Raw genomic sequence first — 18,395 nt, 5'->3', positions numbered from 1 at the left:
CATGGTGCTATTATGTTCCTTGTTTGCTCGGTTAATCACATACAGCAGGACTGAAATGCCTTTCCTTTTATGTTGTGCCCAGCTCCATCCTTTCAACACTCCTGGCAAATCAATTCCTGCAGCCCCTTGCACTCCCGGTGCAGGGCTGTGGAGAGAGCTGTTAGAAGACACGTCAAAATGTGCTTGTGAGTGGCTAAATGCAATTCTTGTGCAAAAATTGGTATTTGCAGCTGTCTCCTGTCAGCTCTGTCCACACTCCCTGCCAGATCTGGCTCGCCCTGTGATGGGATGAGGCACCTCGTGTGGCTGACTCCCATGAGCAGTGTTGTTACTTGTGCTCAGTAGTGACTACAGAGTAGAGGCCATACCCAGGGCTAAAGGCCCTGAGTACCTGCCTGAATCCCCCTTGTTTGTCTGAGCTTTATGGAGATCTCTTGCTTGCAAACCTGGCCTGTGCCTGGAAATAGATAGCAGAATAGCAAAATTCCCAGGGCTGCCCCTGATGTTTTGGATCAATGAAACCTTGCTGTCTCCCCTGAGGCAGAGGCATGACAAGCCCTTGTTTGGGTGGTGGTTGTGTCCTGTGTCCCTGTGGGCTGGGTGGTGTGTGCCCCTTTGCCTGTTGCTGGCGTCTCGTAGCCCCGCGGCCGCTCCCCTCCCGCCCGAGAGCCCCTGGCCCTGCGTGGCAGAGGGGCTGTGATGTTTGCATTGCCTGCCCTCTTTCCCATACTAGCACTTTATGATGATGTTCATGTCCTGGTGGCAGCATGAGGCCGGCGTCGCTTTCCCCGGGAAGGCCTGGGCAGTGGAGTGGAAGAGCTCACTCAGTTGGATACGGCAGCTCCGGAGCCCACTGCCCTCTTTCCCTGCTTGCCCTTCCAGTTCCTCCCTCCCTACCTGCACGCCAGTGGAGTGTGGAGGTTGTTGGGTGGGTGTACAGCACGTGTGTGTTCGCTTTGCTGAGCCAGGACTCGTCCCCACTGTCTGTCCCCGACATCCCCCAGTGACAGCAAAATGTATGTGGGTGTTTCCTCCAGGCACGGCCCCATCCTTTGTCGTTGTAGGCATTTTCTCTTTGAGTATGCAATATCCCATACCATTGCTGCCACACCTAGATAATGTGCCATAATTGATACCGTGGAGCATTGACAGTGCAGCCGAAAGTGTTTTTATATGCAATATTCTGAGCAGTGGAAGCTCACTGGGGCTTCTCATAGGTTTTTAATGAAGACTTTTATTAAAGGCTTTAAAAAAAAAAAAAAAGGAAGAAGAAAAACTTGGTCCTCGTATCCCTTCCTATGCATTTTGAATGAGATGAAGATGAAATGCATTACTGAAATGTGTATTTTTATCCATATATTAGAGTGTATTCCTTGTAAAGTATTTTTATATGCTAATTTTCTTATGTATCTATGAAAGCACAATATTTAAAAGTACAGCATTTCAAAGAATATTTTAGTCCTGTTTTGGACCTATTTGTAAATCTCTGTATTTAAATGGGATTGGAATGACTTTGACTTTTTTTTTAAATTAAATAAAAGCAAATGAAATGCGTTTGTTTTGGTTTGTGTCGCTTTCTGCTGGAGGATGGTAGTGAGGCAATGCTTTGCTTCCAGCAGCATTTTAACAGGGGACCCTGTTTGTGAGACACCTTGGAGGACAAGGGGGAGGCCACGCAGAGGGTTTGGCTGGGAGGCCACTGTTTGTAGGGCTACTGGTGTAGGGCTGGGGCTGTGCTTTGCTGCCCACCATAAGTGGTGGGACTTGGGTCGCTCCCCTCCCTGTGCCTATGGAGGCAATTTTGCTGTAGCTGTTAACAGGAGGAGCTGGAGATGTTCATGCATGTGGTTCCAGCATTGCTCGCAGCTTTTCCACACTGGAATCTTGGCTTGAAGCTGGGCTGCTCCATGACAAAACACTGACGCAGCAAAGCACGTGGCAGCCGTGACGGGGCAGCATTTGCAAAGCTGTGGTTAATCCCTGGGGATGGGTTAGAAAACTGCTGGAGAATGATGTGCTGGCAGGAGATGTCCCATCTGGTGCTCAGAACCCTGCATCTCCTGTGGGGTGCCTTGCGGTACCGTGGTAGCCAAATTACCCCGCCTCTGAAACTAGACATCCCAAGAGATGACTGCCATGAACCCAGAACACAGCTCCTTGCATCCAGGCGTCGAGGATTTCTCTCCTAGGCTCCCATTGAGGGCAGCACAGGCTGGAATGCTTCCTGGATAAGGCCATAGGGAATCTCTGCTCACCAGCACAGAGAGGGTGAGTTGGATTTTGCACCCCTTTGTGACCAAGTGAGTAACGCAGGACTTTTCAGAGCCTGAGCGGGGTATAGGAATGTCCCTGGTTAGACTGGGGAATCATTGCCATGCAAACAAGCCTTATCTGCCATCTCTGGCTGCCCTCCTGGGGTGAAGACTTCAGAACAGGGCTCTGCACCAGGGCCTTGCCAAAACCATGTGGAGCCAACCGAGGCGCTGGGGCTGCAGGAGGCTGAGTGAGCACCCACGAAATGTGAGCCCTGGGGCTCAGTGTGTGTCCAGGGGTTCTGTGTGTGTCCCAGGTAAAAGGTTAGAATGGAGCTGCTCCCTGGGATGTGCCTCAGTGGGCAGCACATGCCCCTGCTGATGTCACTTCTCGTCTCATGGGCCTTGGCTGATGGGAGCAGCTGCAGCCCTGGGCAGGTGATGGCCACCAGGGCAGGTGGTCAAAACCTTCCAGCAGCAGCTCGTGGCACTTTGTGGCTTTTTAAATTTCCTGTTTATTTATTTTATTTTAACCTGAGACACACTGCAGTTGTTGCCTGTGCTCTTGAAAGGCTGCTTAGACCAGACATTGCAGGCTGTGCTGATGAGAGGAGAAATTCCTGACAAAGTCCTCAATCACACCCAGCAAAATAATCAACCAAGCCAAAAAACCCCAGCTAAAGACAGCTGTGGGACTGACCCTGGGCATGGGGTGCTGGAGGCTCAGCTGTGATACTCAAATGTTTTGTTTTCACGAGGAGTAGCCACCTACATTTTGGTTTTTTCTTTCCCTACCTCAAATCAGGACTTCAGGAATGGACACTCTGGTGTTCTGTTTGACTGAAGACGCCATCAACGAGCTTGAAATAACCAGTTTCATGCAACAGGAAAAGAAATGTTGGGGTGGGTTTTTTCCTTTCTTTTTCTTCCTGTTGGGCTTTTCTGGTGTATTTGAATTCTCACAGTAGTGGTGCCATGCATGGGCTGGGCACTTGCTGGTGAGAAATGGCTTTCTTTTGTATCACTTGGGGTTTTTTGTTTTGTTCTTTACCTCTTTGATGTATTTTGTTGTGGGTTTTTTCCCCTCACCCCATTTTTTTTACCTATTAATTTGTCTGTATCCCAACCCATGAATTTTTGCACTTTTACCTTTCTCACTCTCTCCCCATCCCACTGGATGAGGGGGTGAGTGAGTGGCTGTGTGGGGCTGTGCTGTCAACCAGGGTAAAACCATGGAAAATGTGAAGTTAGATAGTGATTACACATATTTTATATATATAGTACTTTATAAGGACAAAAACCCCCCACACCAACAACCCCAAAATAAGTAATAGGTTTAAAGGAAAAACTGAGCCACTCAAAGACCAAAAAAACCATCCAAGGGCATAGCTGGTTTATAAAGGAAAGTTTTATTTTCAGTTATAAGGTGATTACAAACTCATCTAAAAAAGCAAAGATGACTTAAAAATATCCATATACATTTTATTTATCTAAAAAGCAAAACAGAAACTGCAAAATACAAACATTTACCATATACACAAAGGCAAGGGGGTTTTAGGATTAAATTACACTCCAGGATTTTTTTCAAATACAAATATTCTGTTTTGGAACACACAAAAAATGTTTTAAAATGTTTTAAAAATATTTTTAAGGTTTTTTCTTTAAAAAAAGCTCAGATGACATTTTTAAGGAGGCCATCATCGCCCTCGCCCCCTCGCTGCATGTGCTACTCATTATCACATTACTGTAGTCACAGTTGCTAGGAATTTAAATAATTTAAAAAACACCACTGTTTTTTTAGCCAAATACATCAAACAAGATGGACCACCTCTTACAATGTGAAGTCCCTGGCAATATTATCAGGTAACAATCACAACATTACACTGGAGAAAAAACAACATCCTATTGAACAACGAGCACTTCAGAACAGTACTGGGATGCTGCAATGCTGAGAGACCAGCGCTGGCTTCCAGGACAGGAGCAGGTCATGAACGAACTCAACTTGCCCCCTCAGGTTTTGTTTTTTTATCAGCCTCTCAACAGAATTTTGCCACTGTTTGGTTTGGGTTTTTTTTATTTTCTTTTTTTTTTTTTCCTTTTTTTTTTTTTTTTGGTTTCTTTTTTTTCTTTTTTTTTTCTTTTTTTTTTTCCTTTATATATTGAAAAAAAAATCAACTCTTTCTAACATCTCAGCTGCAGAAGCAGGTACATTTGGGAACACTGTGTATCATGCTCACTGTGCTACAGGGCTGAAGCCTTCCCCCACAAATGCACACATGTGCACAGCTCCTCAGCATCAAGTTTCTTTTTTTTTTTTTAATAGCTTTATTTTTCCCATTATTTCTTCTGATTTCTCAAGTCAGGCCATGTTTTCCCGGCACTGCAAAAGGGAAAGTGAGCAGCACCATCCCACTGTGCACTGCAGAGCTATTGGGAGCAAGCCTCCAAAACTTGCTCCTTTAAAATTCTCTTCAATTTACTTTACTCCTAATGCTCGTGGTAATTAAATTCTGACACTTTTACTGATTATTTCAAATGAGGACACAGCAGCAATACAAAAAGGCTGTGTCTGCTCTGCCATTCAATTGCCCAGCATTACAAGCAGGGTCAGGCTCTTTTCCAGTCACAAACCCTGTCACCAAAGTTTTCCACCTTTGATGGGGATGGGTGGGTGATTTGTTTTCTTAAAATTTTCAACCTGCAAAATTTTGAGCTTGTCCCTATTTTTGGTGAAATGGTATCTCAAGCTTTCTGCTCTTGTTTTAGGACATGGGTAAATTGAAATCACCAATTCCCAATGACAACTGGAAAAAAACCACACAAAGAATGGGACTTTTTATTTTTATTTTTTAAAAGAAACAAACAAATTGAGATTTTTTTTTTTTTCCAGAGAAGCATTATCCATGTACACATTTTTTTTGGGCTGGCAGAAAAGAGCCACAATCTGGTGGAGGGTGTGGGGCTGGATCGGGCAGTTTTCCAGTGGGTGCTGGTGCTGGTTATATTCAAGTCTCTCTTGAGCAATCTCTCCCATTGACTCAAACTGACCACTAATACCATAAGAAAATTTTTGTGACCAAAGTATGGAGCACAGAGCACCTCTTTTGCACTAGTTCAAGGGTTTCTTAAATGTCAAGTGTCATCAAATCAACTACTTTGTTTCTTAAGCTTATCTTTGATTATAAGAAATAAAACAAGCTACCAGGGTTTGACAGTTCCTGACCTTTGCTCATGCAAATATACAAATACACAACTACACGTCAATCCTAACCACAAGGCTTTGGATGCTGATTTTGGAGAAAACAAGTCCAGGGCAGCTGCCTGAACCCACACCACACCCAACCTCCCAAGCCAGGAGCCATGTGGTGCCTGCAAGTAGCCAGGAGAGTTTACAAATCCAACCTTAAGGCTTCCTCGGAGGGGCCATGGTCCAGGATTTTGTTATTACTGTTCCTCTTCCACCACTCCCATTTAGGAAAGACCATTTGGACACCCTGGCAGGTTGGCACTTTGCAGGCAAGTGGTGCCTAAATCTCCTCAATCCTCATCCTGAACAGCTTGGCAAGATTTACACACATGATTTGCAGCCTAGGAATAGAAGCAATGTCCCCACTGTGTGCGTGCATATGAGGGTGGAAGATTTCATCTACTACTCTACTTAAACACAGATTTATTTTTATTCTTTTTACTGAAAGTGAGCAACTTCCATTGAATCTCCTTGGAAATAATGTCAGGGTCATCTTTCTTCCAAGTGTACTTGAGCTGCTTAACTAACTTGTCCACTGCATTCAATGCACAGCTTATTTAACATTTTATATACATTATGCCTCCATGAGTGATCCTGCAGGGACCACAAGACATAGAAGCTAATAATCAGTTATTCAAGAATGTTCAAATCCTTCTCCCACAGCTGGAAGTTTGCCATTGATGCAACAAGTGGGAGCTTTGAACCCAAGTGTGACAAGCACAACCTCAACAAAACTGAAAATCTCCTTAGCAAATAAAAACAGACCAGGAGGAGACTTGGAAAAGATCTATTGAATGGAGATGTCCATGTGTCTTCAGATCTACTTGAGTTATCTAATGCTGAGACAAAGAAGAGGAACCAGAAGCATCTGCAGTTGGGAAAGGAGGATTGGGCTGGAAACAGCTGCAGGAGGTGCTGTCCTGACAATAAAAGCTCTGCTGATGTTGTTGGGGTTTTTTCAGTGTTACAGCAACTGTAAGGCTGCACTTTTTTTTCCCCCCCTACTTTTCCTCATTTCCTCCTCTCCCCAAGAACAGCAGTGAAAACCAGTTTTGCTGAGCTGTTCCAGCAGATCATTCCTAACTCCCCTTCACCCCTAATTCCAGGAGCTGCACTGCTGCTGCGGGGTGGCCACCAGCACTTCTAGATGGCAAATACAGCTGCCAGGCTTTTGTATTTTCATTTACATCACAAGAACAAATCCATTGTGGACCTACTATCTCAAACTTTAAAAAGGACTTTTCTAAGTGTGTGGATCTGTTTGGACCAGATGGAAAGCTATGAGCTATGATGAGAAGGAAAAATAGAATAATAACAACAACAATAAAAAACCAGTTCTATTTATGAAATCATACTGCTTAAACACTGAGATACAGACTACTGGTAAAGTCCCTTACAATAGATGATCATTCAGAGAGATCATCACTAGTAACAGGTGAACTGAAAAGGTTTGGAAAATTAAGAAAAATAAGAAACAGGTCAGAAAAATCTCATGGGGAATATGTTCCCCTTTACATTTCTACTATCTCTTGATTTCAGTTCAACTGGAAATAAATACTGCTGAAACTCTGCTGTTTTCAAGCCCAGAAGACCCCATGAATACAAAGGTACATGAAACATGAAAACGTGTGCATTTTGTCTTGGTTTATGCTGGCTTAAATCTCCAGGATCTAGTTCTAAAGATATCATGCCAAAACTGCACTGTTTTCCCTAGATCCAAACCAGTTCATCTATAACTAGTCATGATGCTTTAACATAGAGTTCCTCATTTACACAAAACAGGTAAAGTAGGTCATAAGAGTTTAAACAAGTAAATAGAGGAAAAAAATCAGTTGTCTTTGCAGTCAAAATAGGTAGAAAACACAAACTTTCTTAAAAAATTATTTTTTAATAAATTTGGCAGAGGATCATGTTGAAATGCAAATTTATCACCAAGAAAAGTTTAGAAATCTGATAAAATTGTTAGGTAAAAACCCCAAACTGTAAAAATGCAAATGTGCTCACTGGAACTCAAACCCCAGATAAAACAAGAAGAATTAAGTACTTTTTTTTTTTTTTTTTGGCAGGAGAGGGAGGAGGGGAGAGGGGAACTGTTTTCCAGAAACAATGATTTGTTGGCTCTTGGTGAGTCCCAGCCCTCCCTTGCAGTCTTACTGCAGAGCACAGCAGGGCCAGGGAAGCTGACACAGAGAATCTTCAGTGAGGTTGTTGCATTTGTGCGAGACCTTTTCACTTGGATCATGGAAGCGACTGATTTGAATGGCACAGTTTGTATCGAAATGGGGCTGGGTTCTATTCTCTGGTAGTTGTACTTTGAAAGGTGTAGTATTATCCCTCTGGTTCTTTCTACAAAGATACTCTCCACAATATGGGAGAGGCCTGAACACCCAGCTGACTTGCTGGAGACATCTTCGATGTAGCCAAACCATTTTTTTCCCCTAACTAAAGCTTGTCTCAGCTCTATAGCACAAAAGTCATGTTCAAACTATATAATCTCAAACACAGTTGTATGACAATGTATGTATACAAAAAAAGAAAGAAATCAAGCATCAGTGTTTCATCTGCACTCACAAAAACCATTAATTTAGACCCCCCATACCTTCTACTCCCTCTTCACCTGTGCCTGTTTTCTGCAGACACTGATTGTAACTCAAAAATGAGAGCCCAAGCTGAAGCTCACCAAGAGAGTTATCTTTGGTTACATTTTCTTGCCTTTGATTGTTAAAAAAATAAAATTGCTGTATGCATGTTTCTTTATTTTGGGCACATTTGAGGACACCCACTGGCTCTCAGAATTCCTTCTGTGACCTTGGATGGTTTCTGCCACTTGCCCAGCAGGTGTCATTTAGGTGTTTGCTGTCTCCAGCTATGCAAAAGTTTCCTTTAGAACTCTCATAATACAGCAACCAGAAAAAAGAAAACACAATTCTACTGTGACTGGTTTTGTTGCTGCAACTCAGCTCTCTGTTGTAAAAGTATCTACAAATTCAAACTAGAAAGATTTGGAAGTTATAGATGCAGCGATGTTTTTCTTTAATTAGTAATTATTTTGGTCCATCTCTTAGTTTTAAATCCCCCTGTTTCTGTTACAGGGAAACCAGCAAGTTAAGAAATATTTGTGCTGCTGTGGCCAGTTAGCCCACGGGAAAAGAAAAAAGAAAATAAAACTACTGTGTAGGAATGTTAAGAACTGTTTATGTTCCTGTTTAAATAAATGACAAACTCTGCCCTGACAGACTAAGCTGACAGCAGAATAAGCAGATACAAACTCTGTTCTTATCAAGCATTTCCTCTAAATACCTTTGGATAGACTACCTGTGGTACGGTAAGAAAAAAACTCTCTTCCTCTAATACAATGCCCACAAGACAAGGCTGAGTTTCGCTGGAGAACCTGTTCCCAGCACAACCTGCTCAAGTTAAAAAAAAAAAAAAAGAAAAAGAAAAAGAAAAAGGCATTTGTCCATATTTTGGACAGTTTTCAGGGATCCAATTCCCCATGGAAACATTCACCTGCACTACATAAAGTGGAACCCCCATTCCTATACTCCTTGTAGTGGTTTCTCTTCTCTTCCCAGCCTCACCTGGAATGGTACCCAATTCCTTCTGACCAATACAAAGTATTTCAGTGTTACATGTTCCCTTTGCTTTAATTTAAATTCCAAAGAGCCCTGTTTCTTCAGTAGATAAAATTCATAAATATGTTCGCCACCCTCCAGCCCTCCTAAAAATAAAATAAAATAAAATAAAATAGAATAAAGTAAAATAAAATAAAATCATGTTTTAACCCCATGATGAGCAAGGAGACTGGGGGCTCTAGGTCCACGACTGCTATTTAGTAACGTGGGACAAGGGACTCACTTAGTCCTTTTGTTTGTTCCTCCAACAGCAATGACCTCCCTCCCCCAAATAAATAAATAAAGCAAATCCTGGTTACCGAACTTGGAAAAGCATTTTTGAGATACGTGGATGAAAAGCACCTGTTTGCTGTGTGATATTATTATCATCATTACTATTATTATTATTAACAATGTGTCTGTTATCAATACCAGTTACACCAGGTGAGTGGTTTTGTTCCTCCTGCCAGGGATGACCTGGTTTGTGCTCACCTCTGGACGGTCAGAGTCCAGAAATGATTCCTTTATTTTCCTGCCCCAAACCAAAGTCCAAATGAGCAAGTGAACACCTGAAACACCCAGAGGGCAGGTGCTGCTTTTCCCCTCTTGGCTGCTCAGTGCTCACCCGTGCTGCCTTGGGGACAGGCTGCCCTCCCAGTTTGCAGAATTCAAGTTTACACCAGTGCCACCACACCAAAACATGGCTTGCTGGAAAACTCGAAAACTCAGGAGCAGGTACTCAACCACCCTGCTCACACACAAACAGCAGGCATTTCACTTAGGTAAAAAACCCTCAAAAATTTTAAAAACAACAACAAAAAAAGACTGAACCATGCCAAATCCTGAAAATGCCCTCCTCAAGTTCTCTCCCATCAGTGTGACAGAATCCCAGCACTGTCCTTGGGAGGGACAGCCACAAGACTGTTCACACCCAGCTTCTCTGCATCCCTTGCAAACTCCCTGCTCCAGCTGTTTGGCTATATCCCTATCCAGGGACTGCACTAAACAAAACTGTACCCACTCCCTAAAGTGACCCTGACTCCTGTCGTTTACCACAGTTGAACCAGAGGGTAGAAATACTACACCTTTGAAAATTCTCTTGAAACAGCATTTTTAAAAAAATGTATCTCTCAACAGAGTTCCTTTTGTGTGTTCTGTAGGTTACCCTGCTCCCAACCATACCAGCACCTAAAATTGCTTTCTGAGACTTGAATGTATTGCTGGCAAGACAATCAATTCAAGTGGTAAGGTGTATAATATTTAGAGATAAAGATATATATATTTAAAAAAACCCAATAATAATAAATTCTTGTAATATGTTCTAGTCTGATATGAAAGCTCTCCCTCTACAGAGAGACGTCTGCTGTGATTACCTTACAAAATATTAAAAAAAAAAACACACACAAAAAATAACTTTCTCTGTGAGAAATAAAAATAAATCCTAGTGCAAATATAAAGCTCTGTAAACCTGGTCCTATGAGAATCTATGGTTAGTAAACGGCAGTTAAAGCAGGTTTATCCTCTCACAGAGAGAGCTCACATCATGGTTTCCACAATGATATGAGTTGGCTTGATCAATCCGCCATTTGAAGTTCCATTGGGGCAGAAGGGGGTGCCACTCTCCGTTTCTTTGGACCACCGATTCACTTCCTTGGGGGCAGCCACCGCCTTTATCCTCTGAAAGAGAGAAGGAAAGCAGAGCTGAGATGCCCAGAAGGCCTCTGTGTCCCCACGTGCAGGACGCGGCATTCCAAGGACAGGGATGGGCGGCTGTCGGAGACGCGCGCCCGCGGCTCTGTAAGGATGTGGGGATCTGTGGGGCCTTCAACTCCTGCTCAGCTGCAGAGCCTGACTGGAGGCAGGGAAGTCAGACAGGAGGGTAGTCCCAGCAATTTCCAGCATCCTGCACGTTGGGCTTTCAGTGCTGCAAATGATGCGCGTCCTCCTTCCTCATTTAGAAACAGCTCTGCCTCTCAGCCCAGCCTTCACTGCCAAGTGGCGACTTCTGTCCTACATCTCAGCTCACAAAGGAAGAACTAAATGGCATCTAGAGTGTTTACTCTCTTTCCTTCCCTAACATGGTCTTTGAGCTGTGTTTTGGCTACTTTTAGACTTGTCTCTCATGGTGACAATGGTGACAATGTAGGCAGGAAAATTAACACTTATGCCCTGGCCACAGCTGAAAAAGACCATTAACACTTGGACAAAAGCAAATGCAAGTGTTTGTGCTCTGGGAAATGTTTGGGTTTTGTATTTTTTTAAATTCTCTTTATGCCTAACCCAAAGTGTCCCACTTTCTTCTCCAAGAATATCCTGAGGTGCATTTGAGACCGACTCGTTAGGCAGAAACAAAACTAATCTGAAAACTTAGAAGAGAATTGCTAAGTTTCTTGCTTGCACAGCCTCTAAAAACCTTCCACTGCAAGGAAAACAAATTAGAGGAGCCCACGATGAACTGCTAAGGGCAAGAGATTTCCTGCAAATCCAAACCCGAGGGAATGTGCACTGTCAAGTCTGAATCAGACCCAAAGTTTTCTAAATACCAGGCCAATCTGGATCCAGTGTTTCAGTTTGAAATAAAAGAAACACAAATTTTAAAAGCTAAAAAGTGAAGCCCTCTCTCAAGAGGGTTTGACTTTTATTTAGTCCCCCACAGTGAAGCTCATGCCTGAGAGCCACACAATCCACAGGCGTATCTGAATTTCCCTGAAATTCAATGAGTTTTTACACAACCAGGTTTGACCCAGGTCTCTCTCTCTTTTTCTTTCTCAGCGATTTTCAGGATGGTGCTTCTGTGTCCCTGTGGGCTGGAGAAGGGAAACTTGAAACTCAGAAACACCTCAGTCCTTGAATGTTTGTCTGCACGTGGAGGTAATGATTTGCCAAGCTGGAAGCTGCACAAGTGGGACACGAGTAAAATCACTTGGTGTTTATCTGGAACAGAAGGCTTTGTGTTTGTTCTGTTCCTACTGTTTGCCCAGAGGACAGCTGATCTTTAACAATCTTATTTGCCCTATCTGGGCAAGGTGGCAGTTTTCCAAGCACTACTTTGTATAAAAAGTTAAAGCTCCCTTTCTCCTCTAGACAGACAACTGCTCTTACCTCAATGAGCGACCCATCTGACTGAATGATGCGGATGACCATCACCATAGGGATGCAGATCATGGAGGAAAGGGCAAGAACCCAGCCCAGGCCAATTGCCCAGTCTGGGTATGTGTAGACCTTGTTGTAGGTCAGTGGTTTATACTTGGCCAAAGAAAAGATAAAGCATCCCTGTGGATGAGAAAGGAAAACAAAGTGAGGCTCAAAAAAATGCTAAAAGCAGTAGGGCTCTGGTGCTACCACTGGCCCTGAGGAAGACAGGCAGTGAAAGGCAGGGCTGATGAATACCATATGTACTTTAAGCCAATGGGGGAATTGTTCTTCCATTTAAATCATTGGAAGAGCATCTGCATCTGCTTATAGCATCTGCTGTGTGACAACAGAGTGCTAAGAGATGGTGCTGAACAGCTGCAGTACACTGCCAATCCTTCTTCAGGGCTCAACTATTTGCTGTATACTGGAAGATTACCAGGATGTTCTTCCCACCCAATGAAATACTTCAAGCTGAGGTCTGCCTCAGACTGCTCAAGTCTTTTTGTTACAATGGCCTAGCAGTCCTATGTCTTAAAGTAGGAACTGTGCTTTGGAGAGTGAATTTTCTCTTAATGAATGTAGAATTTTGCCAATCCTAAGAAAAATGCACTTAAATGTAGCCAACTGCAATTTGTGCAGGCACAGTAGAGAGTAGAAAGCTGTCATGTTAACAGCTGACATCTGAGAACATGATGTCTTTAAGACGTATGTTCAAGCCTTCAGCTTCTCTTTGCAAATTGGCCTCTGAATGCAACAGCCTTCCCTTGAAGAGAACCAGTAAGAGGTGCCTTAGCACTGCCAAACTAAGACTTGAAAGAGCACAGGTCAGTACTCACCACACAAAGAACTGGTGTGATCACAATCCAGCTCCATTTCATCCAGGGACCAGGTCTGTATCCAATCATATCCTCAATGGCATCATAAATATTATCAGCGCCTGCAAGAACCGAGCAAATAAAAGCCCTGTAAATACTGTAGGATTAAAGCTGCCTTCCTCGGCTCCCCAAGGGGTATTTAAAGGGAAGATGAGGGTGTCAGAGGTATTCTTCAAATGCTTCCCACAGCTGTGAAGTCCAAAATGATTTTCTTGAAAAGCCCAAATGTCTGGGGACTCTCTCATCCCATCTCTCCCCTCATTATTTGGCTGCAGGAGGGCAATGCCAATCTCTCCTGCCCCTGTCACACACCCTCTCCTCTCTCACTGAACTTCCCAGAGGGATCACTATGGGAAAGACTTGACAGCAAACGGTGCACCTTCTTCTACAGAAATCTGACTTTGTTTGTTTTGCTTTTCTGAGGAGATGGAATACATGGAGAATCAGAAAATAACCAGTCCTAATCAGCAAACATCTGATTATTCCCCAGCCACAGCTCAGGCAGCTACAGACGCCACTGTCAGACCTTGGTGCTTGGCATTGCCTAAAAGTAATGGGGCAGAATACACTTTTCAGCTCTTTTTGTACTTTCTGTTTGGTTGGCTTGTCCCTGCAGACATTGCAGCTCTGAAAGGAAATTCTCTGAGAGACAAACAGAAATTTTCATGGCTGGCCAAACTTTAAACTCTCACCTCTAAACTTAACACATGAAAATGCTTAATTGTGCCCTTATTAATTAGCAATGGAAGAATACTCATTTTTTGTGGAAAAAACACTGGAGGTTGGATTCATCCCAGATGCAAATTTGTCTCCAAGAGGTCAGGGCAAATTTATACTAATGGCATGTGTCTGCTGCTGGAAAGAAGATTCTGGGGTGGCTGATCATTAAATATTTGCCTAGCAAAATTGTCACTGACTCATCAAAAGATATCAGATGAAAGGATTCTCACTTACCATAAACCCAGGCTACAGCAATACATTCAAAGAATGCAACCCACAAAAGGCATACACCACTAGCTGCATAGTAGTCAAAGAGTTGAAAAACATACATGCCACCCTGTAAAAGAGAGACCAAATTGGTTAGGATCCAACAGGAAAAAAAACCCCAAGAATTCAGGCCCAGCTCCCAGCAACATCTACCAACATATCCTAATGGCTCCTGTCCAACAAGAAGCAGCATCTAGCAAGTAGGTAAGGTAAATATTTGGCATTACCTTCCCCAGGGAATATGCATGTTTATTACAGGAATAATTCCAAACAAGACAGCGATTAAACAAAATTAGGCCACTTAGTATAATCTACTGAGACACTTAAATCTTGCCTTCTTACAAGTATTTTAGGATGGGCATTTAAAGAAACAAATAGTACAAAAAGTAAAAGGTTGCCTCCTAACATCAACACCTTAAAAAGACTAAAAATGAAAGCCAATTCATCAAGAAGGTCTTTATTTATTGAGTGAAGGGGCTAATTTCATGAAAATAGTTCATTTTTTGTTTTATGACTCCATTTGTACTCTGCTGTTAGACTCTGCTCTCACTACACTGCACTTTCACTTGAGAAACTGTGGGGTTTGGGCACCTCTGTTACAGGTGCTATTTTACCTCCCACAGTAGAGCTCTTCCAGTTGTTTGTAAAATCTGACTTGGATTTTATTTTGAAGATAAATATCACAACAGTGCAGGCACTGGAATATATTTCTGTCTTGTTTATACTAGAATAAATCCAGTGGTATTTAATTAATTCAAATCTGTGTAATTAAGATAAAAATCTCTTTCCCTGAACGCCACTGGATGGATTCTTAATGTGCTCTGCTGAATGTTTCCTATATGTTTCATCATTTAGAGCTAGATGTTAATATTCATACTCATGTTGACTGGTACCTGAGATTAGATTGAATTTAATGAGATTTCATGTTCCTGTCCCTGTGACTGAAAAGGGAAGGGATATATAACTCCCATTCAAAATGCTTTCAGATCTAGGGATGAAAGATGCTCTGTCCATACAAAAAGCACTACCCCTATGAGTGGCTAATTCTTTGCAGTCTCAATCATAGCTAAAACTGGCCTGAAAACTGGCTAAAAAAGAGGGCAATTTGCAGCACTGGTACTACTTACCTCAGTCACCATAGTTAGTCCCAGAAGATAGCTAAGGAAACACACTATAGCGATGAAGATTTCCCGTCGGTAACCCTTCCTTAGGAAGGATGGGTGCAGATCAACTAATGACGTGATCTGTCCTTCAACTTCAACAAACTGCAGGGTGAAAACAACAGCAGAGAAATGACTTGAAGATTACCTGCCATGCCACCCAGGCTCCTACTTGAACAAACCCTCCCCAGCAACACCCCAGCTCTGTACTCTGTGCTGCTCTCAATAAAGAAATAGAAGCCATCCCTTTGTAACCCTGAGGTTGGAGCATGGGCGTAGTTTACAGGTTGGAACAAGCTTTCAGAATTTGTTTTTATTTCCTAGGAGCCTTATGAGCTACCAAAGGGGCTCTGCAAATGCAAGCCACGAGGATGAAGGAGGCGCTTACGTGCCTGATGACAGGAAGGCACTTATGTGGCTTTTATGCTGTCACTGTCCCAGATGGACACAGGATGTATGCCAGAAAAGAGGCAGAGGGAAACACTCAAAAAAGTCCAAACTAGGAGAGTACCTCCCAGCCTTTTTCTGATGTGCTAGGAAACCTCACAGGTACTAGTTAGGTTAATTCCAAAATTTGATATAATTCTACTCTTGGGTTTGTTAGTGAAAATCCAGCCAAGGGAAAGCAGACTTTGATGTGAAACAGCAGCTCTTGACTGAACGTGTCCTTTCTGGATCTCTGAGCAGAATATCTCTGACTGAGGCTCTGGGTACTTCTGCAGCAATAATGGAGCTGCTCATAGAGTCCCCATTCAATGATCTGGCAAATTGTTTGCACTTGTAAACCAAAAATGAAACTCTGGATAAATTAGCTAAAAGTCTTTATCTTGCTTCATGATAACTGTATTTAACTTACTTGCCTTTGGAAAACTATATGACTGGGTAACTTGAGTTAAGCAAATAACCCAAATTAGATTTCAATAAAAGTTTAAAGTTAATCAAAAACCAGATCTTTTTGCCCCTGGAGGAAAGCAGCTACTGAACTTCCCCAAATAAAACCATGGAAGGGATCTTCTAACTGATCTGTACTTTCAACCTGGCAAGGTACAAAGCACCAAGCTCACTGAAGACATGAGGACATGGATTGGGTTTATCCATCAAGGCTGCCTCTGTAGAAAAGATATTGGCTTTAAGTAGATACACCATCTTAAGTAATAGCTTATCATGGGGAATCTATGACAGAGATAATTTCAGAAAAAGAGGCATGTTCCTACCTGGCACCTCAGTGCTCTTACAGCACCCAGAAATGCCCTATATCAACCCTACCCTCTTTCTGAAGCTCTGTTTTGGAAATACAGACTGCCCTATGAACAGATTTTGTCCTCCGCCAAATTTTATTGCCCCCTGTCTTGTTACTTTGACTTGTGTAAAACTGGTTTTCTTTTTAAATGTAACCTTTCCTTTGAGCTGATTTGATCTGAAACTGCTCTGGCATTCCAGAAACCTGCTTGACTGCTCTCCAAAAAACTAGAGGGGTGAAGGAGAGAAATTAAGCGCTCCAATTAGTTTTAATCATTCTGTGCAGTGAGGAGCTTTTTAAAATTACTAGACAGCTTCCAATATGCATAAGCATAGCATTGCTGAACCACAGCATTGGGTACTTTCACATTTACTTTGGAGCCATTGAGAGTTGCTCACTAGAGTTCAAAGATTAAGCCATAAAGAGCAATTTAGGGAAAAAGAAATAAAAAAAAAATGTCAGAGATTAAGTACACAACAACTGGGTAAAAAATCCATTTATGGAGCTCTCATATGAGAGAGCATTTAGGCTACAGAAACATTTCATCCTTATGAATATATATTTTTTTAAAATCTTAGTGACTTTCCATTTGAGTGCAGAAAGCTTTGGCAATTTTGAATGTGTAGTTACTGCACAGTCCCTGGTCACCCATGTTTCCTTGTGAGTAGAATATCTAGAAATGATTTACAGGTTCCTTGGCAGTATTTAGTCCAACATTCCTACAAGTAGCCACTGGGAAAAATAACCTAACTTCCTGACTGAACTTTTTGATTTTTTTCATGCTCACTAATTAACAGCAGTGTGTGCTATAAAATCAGTACAGCTGGAATCTGAGATGCTTTCTGGCCTGTTTGGAGGTACTGAATGCATGCTGCTGACGTGAAAGTCAGCAGGATCCCACATCGCTCAGCGCCTCCAAGCCCAAGGCCACCAAAAAAGGCTGCAGCTTTGTCTTCTCACTGTTCTTGAGGCCACCCTGGATATACCATACAAAACATGTTGTGCTTTTTGTACCTCATGACAACTTTGCTTTTCTTTTTTGGCACTTGGCAACTATCAAAACCCATATTCCTAGTAGTTGTTAGTGTTTTAATGATGGTGTGTACACCCTGCAGGTGATCACAGTGGCACAGAGCACTCTGTGGAACAGACTGCTGCAGTCCTTTGTTTTAAAATAATTAAGCTTTTTTTCCAAAGTAAGAAAGTACTGCACTGCGACCAAAATGGTGGTATTTTGTGGTCAGACTAGGACTGAAATTTAGGTTAGGGAATACTGCCCTAGTGTGGTAACCCTACTAACTCCTGATGACAAAGACTTACTGAGCAACACAACATTATGAATCAACAGACATAGATTCATCAAGTGCAAGCCCTACACTAAAAAGCAACCCAGACGAATTCCTCTCAAGCAACATTAGAGGTATTCTCTTCTTAATTCATGCCTGTAAAACCAGCTTTTCTCAGTCAGCAGTGCTGACACAATAAGCCACACATCTCTTATCCATTGTACTAACCTGGCTATCCAGTCCAAGCAACAGAAGCATAATAAAAAAAAGGATTGCCCAAAAGGTGGGCAGTGGCATCATGGACACAGCTTTTGGGTAGGCAATGAAGGCCAGGCCTGGACCTAGAGAAAGAGAAAACAGGGAGGGGGGAAGGGAAGGGAAGAAAAGTAGTAAGTACCAGCTCTTTGGTAAAGGTAGCCACCCTCAAATTCAGGAATGCCTGGTTCCGTTCAGATAAATCCAAACGCAGCTGGAAATACCAGAAGTGAAAGAGTTTGGCTCTTTTATCTGAAATCGAAGCACGCATGACTACAGCAGAAACCACAGGCAAACCCCGAGGCCAGTGCTAACAGATCTCCAGTTTTAACATCTGTCTCAAA

General features: G+C 42.6%; 1 protein-coding gene across 6 annotated transcripts in view; it reads right to left on the bottom strand.

Moving 5' to 3' along the window:
* Positions 1-6,818: 6,818 nt before the first annotated feature.
* SLC6A6 (solute carrier family 6 member 6) overlaps positions 6,819-18,395 on the bottom strand; it is a 54,680-nt gene continuing 43,103 nt past the window's right edge. For all 6 annotated transcript variants that reach the window (XM_082288968.1, XM_082288966.1, XM_082288967.1 and 3 more), the window contains 6 exons: positions 18,025-18,137; positions 15,238-15,375; positions 14,078-14,180; positions 13,085-13,185; positions 12,216-12,386; positions 6,819-10,790 (listed from right to left, as the gene is read on the bottom strand). In XM_082288968.1, coding sequence (XP_082145094.1) covers positions 10,650-10,790; positions 12,216-12,386; positions 13,085-13,185; positions 14,078-14,180; positions 15,238-15,375; positions 18,025-18,137 — 767 coding nt within the window. In that variant the 3' untranslated portion in view covers positions 6,819-10,649. The remainder of the gene's footprint in view (positions 10,791-12,215; positions 12,387-13,084; positions 13,186-14,077; positions 14,181-15,237; positions 15,376-18,024; positions 18,138-18,395) is intronic.

The sequence above is a fragment of the Coloeus monedula genome (genome assembly GCF_965178545.1).
Source record: "Coloeus monedula genome assembly, chromosome: 11".
NCBI lineage: Eukaryota > Metazoa > Chordata > Aves > Passeriformes > Corvidae > Coloeus > Coloeus monedula.
Note: the sequence above shows the minus strand (reverse complement) of the source record. Positions and strands in the feature narration are given on the sequence as shown.